We start from the raw sequence: 12,742 nt of genomic DNA, 5'->3' as shown, positions 1-12,742 counted from the left end.
CACTTCATATTTGTATTTATTTTTAAAGTATATGTTAGCATATTTCTTTAAAAAATAACATGGAGTTCTGTTTTTATGTGAACTGAAGCACATGTCCCTGTCGATTTTATATAGATCTTTCTGTAAAAACTAGTAGCCATCATGACAGGAGAACAAACAAATAACTTCACATTCAACTCTAGATATGGCAAGCATAAAACAGTAGCTATTAAAATTTACAGTAACATTTAATAAATTTGTTATTCAGATTGCTTTTTATAAAAGTTCCTTTTTCTACCACTTTGTGTTTCGTGTCCATCATCCAACATTTATTGTCAATGGTAGATAAATAGCTCCTTTCTCAGCATTTCCCTTGAATTCTCTCTCAGCACACTTTCTTCATGACTGCTAATGTGAGAATAAAAAGAACATATGCACAATTCTTGCAGGTTGCTGGAGTCTTCAGCTGGAGTGTGGAAGTCATGTAGTTGTTCTCAGGAATTTGTTGTGGCCAGGTGCAGTGGGATACCATGCTGTTGGTACACCTGACCATGGATATGTCTATATTGGCTCAGGAAAGCGAAATCTTGATCTGCCCTTTATGGTCTGATAATGAAATCTGAAACTGAAAAATGTTGATTGTAGAATGTTACTGTTATATTGACAAGAGAGGATAAATTTTTGTTTGTGTTTAGGCAGAATTATCCTTGTTAGAATGCTTAAATTTTTAATTAGAGGTTGAAGATGCTAGGTGGATAGCTGTATGGCATGATAAGTTACACAGCATTCCTCTTACAATGCAAGAAAATTAGAAGTATTTGTTTCAGTCAAAACTTACAATAGTCATTGTATACATTCAGCTTAAAAAAATAAAAAAATAACTTGTATAAATTAGACTGTATTAAATAAAGACTGAAATATGTATGTGCAAACTCTTCCAAAGATTTTGTTTACTTGTAGGTCTAAAATCGCCATGAATTATATTAATGACTGAGCATCAGTAATACTGAAACTTCAAACTCTTTCCCCTGAGAACAGGAGGATCAAACAAACATAGTGTAAACAATTTGATTGCCACTTCATTTATGTTAAGTTAATATTCTCTAAATATGCCAGTCATTACAGCACATGAACAATTTTACACAACAGATTTTTAATCCATCTCTGTTTAAACAAAATGTTAGTACAATAGAGTGTCGATTATATAAAGTAATTGGGGGACATGGGTGTTTGGAAAACTGGTTTGTTCGGATAATCGAACTGTACATGTTTATTTGCCAAAAAGAAGTACTGTACAGTAAATTTATTCATAAAAACAGGCATCTCTTTTAGTATTACAAAGTAACATACAAAGGCAATTTCAGTAGGAATATATAGTAATAATCTCATACTTGTGCCTCATAGAAAGGACAACACGTTTACCTTTAAGCATTTTGTATCATCAAGTTCACTGCTTCACGCAGCAGCACCCAAGTGGTTGTAACAGAAAACAGAAGGTGACTGTTTGCACCGTGAGAAGCTCTTCTTGGGGCCACGCAATCCTTCAAACTGCATGGAGCGGTATGCCTCAACTCTAAGCTGGCGCAGCTGTTGCTGTGAACAGCTTTGATACTGTCGCTACTTCTACTGCCAGTGCACAAGCCGACAGAAGTGTGCTTATCGTTGAAACACAGCAACTGGCGGCTTGGCCGGTCAGCAGCGACTTGTGAAGGCCCCATTAGAAGCAATGTTCCGCCAGCGGTGGCCAGGGTGGCGACTACTGTGGGACACTTGGTTTGGGAGTGAGGGGGATGATGGATGGTAGGGTGGAAGAGTAACAAGTGCAAGCGAGTATACAGTTCGGTTAAGCGGTCGTTCAATTGACCCACGTTCGGATAATCGACGCTCTACTGTACCACAATTTAGGCAGAAATGATGTCCCTGAGGCCCTCAGTTAATACTAAAACTTTTTGAGTATTAGTTTCTGTCAATGTACTAATATTTTGGAGGGCGCGTGCCCACGCGCACTCGCACACGCACACACACACACACACACACACACACACACACACACACACACACACACACACACACACACTGTCCATTTTCATGCTTGACAGAGTGTAGTCAAAAAGAGGAAGATGGCTTTCACCATGAAGTAGAGGACTACATCAAACAAAATGATACTCTTTTTTAATGGAAAACTGCCATACTCTGATGGAAATTGATGGAAAACATAGGAGTGAATGCCTCCTTGACCTTTGCTTATGAAACACCTCCCTCGGTTTTGCTTATGAATCAGTCCACTAGTCAAGATGACCTGATTTAAAAAGCAGCTGAGTTATAAGATCACAAGGTACAGCTTGTATGAAGAACAGGAATCTTTGACTGAGGCTGGAGCATACATTAGTGACTTTAAAATGCTACCAGAAGGAAGTCTGGACAGTGAATAATGGATTCTGGCAGCCAATTCAGTGAACACCTTGGTGAGAAAAGAAATATGAGCCATAACCCCAGATAAAAAAAGAAGTCCAAATATCAGATAGCAACCAGAGACCAACTTCCTGAATATGAGGTATGAGCAACTGTATTTTGTATTTAAAGAATTTATGGCGGAAAATGTAGTCAGTATTGTTAGCAAAATTAGTAGCAAGTTAAGAGAAAGAAAGCATAGGGTGCACTGAGGAAATGAATATGTAGTAAAATTCAGCAATGTGTAACAAAAAAAAAAAGGGAAAAATTTTAAAGAACACAGTCAGGCCTCCAGAGACCTAAAAACACAAGGTGAAAAAAGAATCATTTTTAATGAGAAAGAGAACAATGAAAGAATAACACATATTAAAGGACAGTATCTTCAAATGCAAACATTTTAGGTTAGGCTTGACTGCAATCGTTATCAAAATCAGGTGGTAATAGAAATTGCTGTAACCAATCATGTTTATTATACAATACTTTTCATTACATGTTTTGAGGGATTATACCTGCACCAAGTGAATTTTAGTTCAATTAATAAGGTGTGGATCTAGTATATGTACTACTTTTTGGGTGGCATGTGACAATGACTTTTAGCGCTCACAAGTTACTCAGAAGTCATACATGCATTGAATTCATGCCTTCTTCATTGAAATAAAATACTCCTGGTGGTTGTGGTAAATCTTCCAAAATTGATAGTGTACAGTATTATATAATAATTTTAACTGGTTACAGCAATTTGTATTTTCAATTGAAAGGATAGTATTTCAGAGTTATATTGTGATTAAAATTCAAATATCAAACCACAGAGGACCACAAAGGAAAAAAAATTGAAGTGTGGAGGAACTTTGACATGAAGAGAAATGAAAAATACTGTAAGAAACATGAATAAAATGAAGTATGTTGAAGCATTTTTTTCTGTTCTTTTCTTTATATACATGTAAGATATATGTAAACTGAATGACTTATAGACTGCAACAAAGATAAATTAAAAAGTTGTTTTATGGTAAAGATAATGTTTTTATACAGCTGCATGAAAAATAGAAGAAGAAATACCCTCTTCAATTTATTAATTTCTGTATCTTCACCTGTTTGTTTCTGCAAGTAGTAGCGGGTGGACATATGATTAAATTCGTCATACCAGTATTGTTTAAAAATGTGTATTTCAGCCATACACTAAAAAGTGTAATAAAAAGTTATTAGGAAAGCAAAGTTTATTCCAACATTCATGACCACACCTGTCTGCTCATCATTTCGCCTGTCGCTGAAATCCTGTGTCGGCATTGTTATAATCAGAAACACTCACAGTGGAATTAGTGTGAAGAAGTATGTAACTTAAATGATGAATATTGACCTTAAATGTATTGACACTGGAGGTATGTTGATATCATTACCAGTTGACGTTCACCCGGGATATGTGTACTTTCCAATTTCTTTCAATTATTCTTTCCAATTAATTCTTTTTAATTATTCATGCAGCAATTATTAATCAGTTTCTATTATTTATTTGCCCACCTATTCAGCCACTATTCAATGGCAACCAATAATAGGATGGTGCCGAGTGAAAGATGAACAGACCTATCAAATGTTGAGAAAATTTTTTTTTAGATAAATGATTCATTTTATTGTTATAGAAAACTAATGACACTTTTGTTGTATTTGTTACATGTCTGTGAGATTGGGAGTAAGAAAAACATTGAAGGAGCAAATTAACATTAAATTCTACTTGTAAACGAGACGTGCTGGGAATGCTGATTTCAGCAGTAAAGGTTGGAAGCTACCAAGCTGTATGCTCATGTAACCACACTTGGTACCATCTGCCTGGCAGAGGAAAATCTTTTCCTTCTTATGCTTTACAGAAAATGCATTTCTACAGATAGGACAAAAATTTGTATAAGTCATCATCAAGGCACAAGATAAGTCATCCAAATTCTGTAAGATTGTGTCAGATAATAATCAGGTTCATTCGTCAACACACAGCTACATCTACTTTAATTGAAAAGTACTGGTACAGACAAAATTTCATTTTTGAAAAAAAAAAATATTGTTCATAATTTTATTAAAAACTATTTACAATGGAGTCAAAGGAAATGGCCATTGTTGAAAATTCATTACAAAATTCAATAAGCCAAGGTGTCAGAAATTCGAGCTTGACAACAGTTGAAGGTAACATGGCAACTCGTGAATTGGTTGATAGTAATCAAAACAATGAGGTTGGCGTCCAACTATCAAAAAAATGATGGCACTGGTAATATAATTGATCATGATGTCACTTCTATGATGCTCAATGAGACAATTTCTCAGTTCTCAGCGAGAAACATTTTTTCAAATAGTGAAACTGAAGAGCGTGACAGCGAACAGTCCTTTGATTACTTGCTCACGACAACACAAATGCAAGAAAAGGAAACAGTTCATAAAAACCATGTAAATGCTAGTGGGACACACAATTTTATACAACTCATACAACAAATAACACAACAGTTTACAAAACAACAGGAATTTCAGGAAAGTATAGCACAGCATCTTAAGGGTATGACACAGCAGTTCAAGAAACACCAGGAAAATATAGGACAACAGTTTACACAGGAAAATCAGGTATTTAATGATGTCAAGAATAGTATCAGTCAACAGCTCAGTGAGGTGAGCAAAACTATACACACTGAATTATCTGATGAACTATCTGGGAAGATGACAGAGCTAGGTAAACAACTAAAACAAGAAATAATTACCAACATGTCCCACAAAATAAATACATTAATGGAAAAAGTATCATCCAAAGATGATAAACAGGAACAACTTGCAGGTGAGTTACAAAACCTTAGCGAAGCATATTATCAAATTCAGGAGATGCAGTCCCAAGCGGATGCATCAGTAAAAATTGTGACAGACGCATTCAATGAGATGTGTGCAAAAACTTACCTACGGAAGTACAAAAATTAAGTCTCAGAGTAGATCAGTTAAGTTTAGAGTCAAAATTTGCAAAAAGAGATAAGATATGTGCAGACGTAAAGGAAATAACTGAAACCAGGATACTGGATATAAGCACCTTTGCTGAAAAGGTAGTGTCAGAGTGCAAAATTTATGTAGATGCTGTAGAAGTAGTTCTAAAAGAGAAGGAAAGTCAATTTCTAGCTAAAATAGATTCAGGTTGAAAGGAAACAAAGGAAAAGTTACGAGGCAATATTGCTAAAACTACTGATACTCCAAAACAACATTTGACAGAAAACAAAACCATGCTTTTAGAGAAGTTAGATACTTTCACTGGTTCCCACAATACATGGGTTGCCCATTGAAGGAAAATAGCGAAGGTTGCAGAATTCAGCAACACTTGCCGGCAGCAGTATCTGTCAATCAAGTGCAATTGCCCCTGGTATTTATCTCCGAAGGGGAAAGGACAAATCCCGTGGTGTTTATCAGGACATTTAGAAATGTTTTACCTTCTACCTGGACCAAATCGCAGAAAATTAAATTTGTTGTTGGATACCACAGGGTGACGTTCTACTATGGGTTACAGACATGGCAGAATGTTGCCACTACTATGAACAGTTTGAGAGAGCCTTTCTGGATAAATATTCATCTGAGGCCGTACAAGAGAGGCTCAGACACGAGATATTCAACCCAGTTCCATTCAATAGCAAACATGGAAACTTAAGGGACTATTTTGAAAAATATTTGAATGAAACCAGATACTGGACGAACCCGGTATCTCAAGTAGACGCGCTGAAAATTTTAAAGGGTTGTCTTACTGCCCACATTATGGAAAAACTTATTATCATTCTGGAAAATGACACTGAATACTTTCTATCTGTACTGGACTCAATAGATTTGTTACATGCAGAGGTACCAGTACAATCCAAGCCAGTTAAATATGCAGATAGTGCCACAGACATTTAATGACCAGCAAGTGAACAACAGATTCATAACTTCCTGGAAGATAAAAACTGTGTGCCGGACCGAGATTCGAACTCAGGACCTTTGCCTTTCATGGGCAAGTGCTGTACCATCTGAGCTACCCAAGCATGACTCACACTCCATCCTCACAGCTTTACTTCTGCCAGTACCTCGTCTCCTACTTTCCAAACTTCACAGATGCTCAGATGGTAGAGCACCTGCCCGCGAAACGCAAAGGTCCCGAGTTCGAGTCTCAGTCCGGCATACAGTTTTAATCTGCCAGGAAGTTTCATATCAGCACACACTCCACTGAAGAGTGAAAAATCTCATTCTGGAAACAGCCCCAAGGCTGTGGCTAAGCCATGTCTCTGTTCCAGGAGTGCTAGTTCTGCAAGGTTTGCAGGAGAGCTTCTGTGAAGTTTGGATAGTAGGAGACGAGGCACTGGCAGAAGTAAAGCTGTGAGGATGGGGCGTGAGTCGTGCTTGGGTAGCTCATATGGTAGATCATTTGCCTGCAAAAGGCAAAGGTCCCGAGTTCGAGTCTCGGTCTGGCACACAGTTTTAATCTGCCAGGGAGTTTCATATCAGTGCACACTCCACTGCAGAGTGAAAATCTCATTCTGGAAACAGATTCATTGTACAACACAGATGGCAACCTTACCTCAAACAGACCTATGGTAACGGTAATCACAATGGCAATGAAGAAAGTGGTAAATTCAAGAGTGGATATAAAAGAAACAGGCAAGAATTTAACAAAAACAGTCACAACAGGCCAGTAGTGTACGGCCAGCCTGTACAATATGTACAGACACAAGCTACCGGAAATACTCAGCTGATGACTTGGCAAACGTAAAACAATACCAGACAGCCGAATAATCCACAAACACCAGAATTCAGCCAGCAAAGTAACAAACATATGCCGAATAACGCACAAAGGCAAAGAGAATTTCAGTTGAGAGTCTCACAAGATACTAATCGGCGTAATCAAACACCAACAGTCCATATAACAGAAGTTATGCCTAATCCAGAGATCTATGCCACCACAATGCCGGAAAACTTGAACTGGTCATGGTAGGCCCCCATTCTGTGACCTGGGAGGAGAGTGGGGGCATGAGCTTGACTGACACTTCCTTTATCAGATACGATGAAGGTAGTGATGTGAAAGATGATCTACATCAAAGTAATGAGGATACACAGAAAACCTTGACAGAGAGCAAGGTACAAGCTACTACCAAGGCCAAAGTATTTCACCTTGAAGTACCCATTGTGTTTGACACAGGTGCTATGACTAATTTGATGTCACAGGGATTCTTTCAAGAACTGAAGAAATGTGGGAATGTACTCACACTGCCAGTGCAAAATTGCAAAGTACAAACTGCCACTGGTTAGAAATGGGAAGGAGTCATAATACAACCCTTAATTCCCATACAACTAGGACAGTTTTCTGTATGATGCAATTTTTTGAAAGTAGAGAAATTAATAGTTGATTGTTTAATCGGTATGGATACATTTAGGACATACCAAGCATAAATTTTGATATAGGGAAGTGCCAATGTCATTTCACTGTAAATAACCAATTATTAGCAACAGGCCTAATCAGAGGAAGTACTAATAGATGTAAAACTGAAGTTACTCATGACTCTGAGGTTCAATTGATAAATCCCATAGTTATGTTTGTCAACACATTCAATGACGAACAGTCAGCAGCAGAAGAGGTACACATCAACACAATAAACGCAAAGGTAAGTGAATCAAAGTGCTTGTCTCAAGAACAGCAGGCAAAACTTAGCGAAATGATACTTGCTCATATACATATATTTGAAAAAGACCAGCTATCATTAAGGATTTTGTTTACAAAATGGATGTATATCCTCACAAAAAATTTTTTCCACTTCATACCCTATGCCTTGGACAAAGAGGGAAGCAGTAAGAAAAGAGATTAATAGAATGCTTGAATTGGGCATAATACAACCATCATTTTCCCCTTACTGTAGTGCTGTTTTGACTGTGAGTAAGTGAGATGGCGAGGTGTGCTTGGTCTTCGACGCACGTAACGTATTATATTACCAGTCTCAACACGTCCAGACAATTTAGAGGAACAGCTTATGAAATTCCACGATGCTAAATTTTTCACTATAATCTATCTCCAGTCCTCATATTGGCAAATAAAACAACATGAAGAAAGAAGTATAATGCCCACGTATGTGCAGGCAGGGGCTTTGAATTTCAAGTATTAGCATTTGGATTGAATGTGAGTGAAGGTGTTTTGAGTAAGGTAACAGTATACGTGAATCACCCACTTGAGTAGAACAAGTAAGTTTAATTGAACAAGTACTGAGCTGCTTTCCTGAATATGGAGACTCAGCAAATCTAAAGAAATCTAGTCTCGAACAAGAAAATGTATAATTTTTAGGACACACAATCTCTTTGGAAGGCATACTGCCAGATCCTAAAAAACTTGATGCCATTATGAAATGCCATGTACCTCAAAGCAAGAGGCAATTGAAGGAATACTTAGGCCTAGTCTCATCTTTCAGGAAATTCATCCCTACCAGACTTATGAACAGTGATGCTTTACTCAATCTTCTCTGGAAAAATGGACCTCGGTTATGGAACAAGCAATGTCAAATCAATTTCGAGAATATCAAGCAAGCCTTATTAAATGCTAATATTTTATCTCAACCAGACGTAAAGAAGGATATTTGTTTACGCACCAACATGTCTTCTCAAGGTCTGGGTGCATGCCTTTTTCAAATGGTAGAAGAAGAGGGAAATCTCATCTCTAAAGTAATTAACTTCACCAGTTGCACCTCATTCAAAGCTGAACATTCATATTCAGTTACTGAGTTGGAGGGTTTGGCTGTAATTTGGCCCTTTAAAGAGTCTGAATATTTTCTTTGTTGTAAACACACAAAAGTAGACTGTGACCAGCAGTCTCTATCGTTTTGTTTACTTATAAACTACTACACTGATGGATAGCTAGATGGTGTATGTATCTTCAAGAATTCGATTTTGAAATAGTGTCCAAGGATAAGAGTAATTCAATGATCTTTTAGAGCAGGAAGGTGAAATAAGAGTTATGTTGATGGAAGACAAAACACTCCAATCATACTATGTCCACATGTGTAAACACACGGAGCAGTTACAGGAGAAAGACAAACAATGGAGTAAGGTAAGAGTGAAACTTGTGCAAAACGGTGGTGAAAAGCTAAAAAGGTTTTCCACTATTCACATCGGTGCTCTGCTCCATAGAAACCATCTTGAACAAGAACAATGGCATGTGTGTTTGCCAGAGGAATATGTGGATGATTTTATCTTATACACACAAAATACTTGGGGCCATTATGGCACTGCAAAATAGGTAAATATTGTTATTTCTCCAACCTTAGATGAGGAATAGTACAAATAGTAAGAAAGTGTATTGTCTGCCAGAAAGCAAAACATTCTAACATCTCCAAACAGAGAGAACTACATCCCATTATGGCTAAAAAAAAATCTCTAGAAAAGGTACCATTGAATGTGACTGGACCCTATCCCAGAGGTAAGAGGAGAGAGAGAGAGAGAGAGAGAGAGAGAGAGAGCACACATAAATGCCTTTCTGGGGAATTTCCTCAATCCTGTAGTGTGTAGGTCCTTCCTAGAGAATGTTAGGGGGACGAGGCCATGCATAGTTATCTGAGCGGTGCGTAGTATCTATTGATGCAACTATTGTTTACTTCTTTAATTCTTTGAGATTGATAAATATGCTCTAACAAGAAATTGCTGTAAATTGAAATGAAATGTATAACAGTTTATGCCATAAAGGAAAACAGGATCTATTATTGTATGAATGTTATATAAAGAATGTATAACCAAAAGAGTAAAATACTTACTCATATAACTGGAATTGAATAATGTAAAGAAATTGTAATTTAACAATATGTACTAAAACAAAATGACATACAATGAAACTATATATAAAAAAGGAGAGGGAATATGTTAAAGACTATAATGTATATAAGCGACAGTAATGGCATCTCAGAATACGAATAGGATAAGTGTATTGTGTAAGTGTATTTGTATTTTTTTATTTTGTGTGTATAGTATGTGGAAAGGACAGTACAGAATCTTTATGTAATGCAACTTTATGAAAGACACTCAAAAACAAAGGGCAAAAACATGCGAAACCTGGTTGTGAAGTGTTAAGTGTGCGTGTGGTATACATGGATATGCACGTGATGAACTAAAGATGGCAATACTTCATGTAACATGAATTTTCTGAGCTTGACAACATCATAAAAGCGGCAATGAACTTACCTTGTTGACAGATGTTGGATGTACTGCCGGTGGGCCCAATGAATAAATGAGAGCGACGAGGTGACATTAAAACTTCCTGGCAGATTAAAACTGTGTGCCCGACCGAGACTCGAACTCGGGACCTTTGCCTTTCGCGGGCAAGTGCTCTACCAACTGAGCTACCGAAGCACGACTCACGTCCGGTACTCACAGCTTTACTTCTGCCAGTATCCGTCTCCTACCTTCCAAACTTTACAGAAGCTCTTCTGCGAACCTTGCAGAACTAGCACTCCTGAAAGAAAGGATATTGCGGAGACATGGCTTAGCCACAGCCTGGGGGATGTTTCCAGAATGAGATTTTCACTCTGCAGCGGAGTGTGCGCTGATATGAAACTTCCTGGCAGATTAAAACTGTGTGCCCGACCGAGACTCGAACTCGGGACCTTTGCCTTTTGCGGGCAAGTGCTCTACCAACTGAGCTACCGAAGAACGACTCACGTCCGGTACTCACAGCTTTACTTCTGCCAGTATCCGTCTCCTACCTTCCAAACTTTACAGAAGCTCTTCTGCGAACCTTGCAGAACTAGCACTCCTGAAAGAAAGGATATTGCGGAGACATGGCTTAGCCACAGCCTGGGGGATGTTTCCAGAATGAGATTTTCACTCTGCAGCGGAGTGTGCGCTGATATGAAACTTCCTGGCAGATTAAAACTGTGTGCCCGACCGAGACTCGAACTCGGGACCTTTGCCTTTCGCGGGCAAGTGCTCTACCAACTGAGCTACCGAAGCACGACTCACGTCCGGTACTCACAGCTTTACTTCTGCCAGTATCCGTCTCCTACCTTCCAAACTTTACAGAAGCTCTTCTGCGAACCTTGCAGAACTAGCACTCCTGAAAGAAAGGATATTGCGGAGACATGGCTTAGCCACAGCCTGGGGGATGTTTCCAGAATGAGATTTTCACTCTGCAGCGGATTGTGCGCTGATATGAAACTTCCTGGCAGATTAAAACTGTGTGCCCGACCGAGACTCGAACTCGGGACCTTTGCCTTTTGCGGGCAAGTGCTCTACCAACTGAGCTACCGAAGAACGACTCACGTCCGGTACTCACAGCTTTACTTCTGCCAGTATCCGTCTCCTACCTTCCAAACTTTACAGAAGCTCTTCTGCGAACCTTGCAGAACTAGCACTCCTGAAAGAAAGGATATTGCGGAGACATGGCTTAGCCACAGCCTGGGGGATGTTTCCAGAATGAGATTTTCACTCTGCAGTGGAGTGTGCGCTGATATGAAAGCCATGTCTCCGCAATATCCTTTCTTTCAGGAGTGATAGTTCTGCAAGGTTCGCAGAAGAGCTTCTGTAAAGTTTGGAAGGTAGGAGACGGATACTGGCAGAAGTAAAGCTGTGAGTACCGGACGTGAGTCGTGCTTCGGTAGCTCAGTTGGTAGAGCACTTGCCCGCGAAAGGCAAAGGTCCCGAGTTCGAGTCTCGGTCGGGCACACAGTTTTAATCTGCCAGGAAGTTTCATATCAGCGCACACTCCGCTGCAGAGTGAAAATCTCATTCTGGAAACATCCCCCAGGCTGTGGCTAAGCCATGTCTCCGCAATATCCTTTCTTTCAGGAGTGCTAGTTCTGCAAGGTTCGCAGAAGAGCTTCTGTAAAGTTTGGAAGGTAGGAGACGGATACTGGCAGAAGTAAAGCTGTGAGTACCGGACGTGAGTCGTGCTTCGGTAGCTCAGTTGGTAGAGCACTTGCCCGTGAAAGGCAAAGGTCCCGAGTTCGAGTCTCGGTCGGGCACACAGTTTTAATCTGCCAGGAAGTTTCATATCAGCGCACACTCCGCTGCAGAGTGAAAATCTCATTCTGGAAACATCCCCCAGGCTGTGGCTAAGCCATGTCTCCGCAATATCCTTTCTTTCAGGAGTGCTAGTTCTGCAAGGTTCGCAGAAGAGCTTCTGTAAAGTTTGGAAGGTAGGAGACGGATACTGGCAGAAGTAAAGCTGTGAGTACCGGACGTGAGTCGTTCTTCGGTAGCTCAGTTGGTAGAGCACTTGCCCGCAAAAGGCAAAGGTCCCGAGTTCGAGTCTCGGTCGGGCACACAGTTTTAATCTGCCAGGAAGTTTCATATCAGCGCACACTCCGCT

The 12,742-nt window shown here is 39.3% G+C and overlaps 1 protein-coding gene and 1 non-coding gene across 2 annotated transcripts in view; both read left to right on the top strand.

Moving 5' to 3' along the window:
- The window catches only part of LOC126278920 (radial spoke head protein 9 homolog), a 125,113-nt gene extending 124,208 nt beyond the window's left edge, over window positions 1-905 (top strand). Inside the window, exon 4 of the mRNA XM_049979195.1 lies at window positions 429-905. Within this exon, the coding sequence (XP_049835152.1) occupies window positions 429-589 (161 nt within the window). The 3' untranslated portion in view covers window positions 590-905. The remainder of the gene's footprint in view (window positions 1-428) is intronic.
- An 11,416-nt stretch (window positions 906-12,321) lies between these two features.
- Window positions 12,322-12,396, top strand: Trnas-uga (transfer RNA serine (anticodon UGA)). The gene has a single exon. It is a non-coding gene; the product is annotated as a tRNA-Ser (tRNA).
- The last annotated feature ends 346 nt before the right edge of the window (window positions 12,397-12,742 follow it).

The sequence above is a fragment of the Schistocerca gregaria genome, chromosome 6 (assembly GCF_023897955.1).
Source record: "Schistocerca gregaria isolate iqSchGreg1 chromosome 6, iqSchGreg1.2, whole genome shotgun sequence".
Taxonomy (NCBI): domain Eukaryota; kingdom Metazoa; phylum Arthropoda; class Insecta; order Orthoptera; family Acrididae; genus Schistocerca; species Schistocerca gregaria.
Note: the sequence above shows the minus strand (reverse complement) of the source record. Positions and strands in the feature narration are given on the sequence as shown.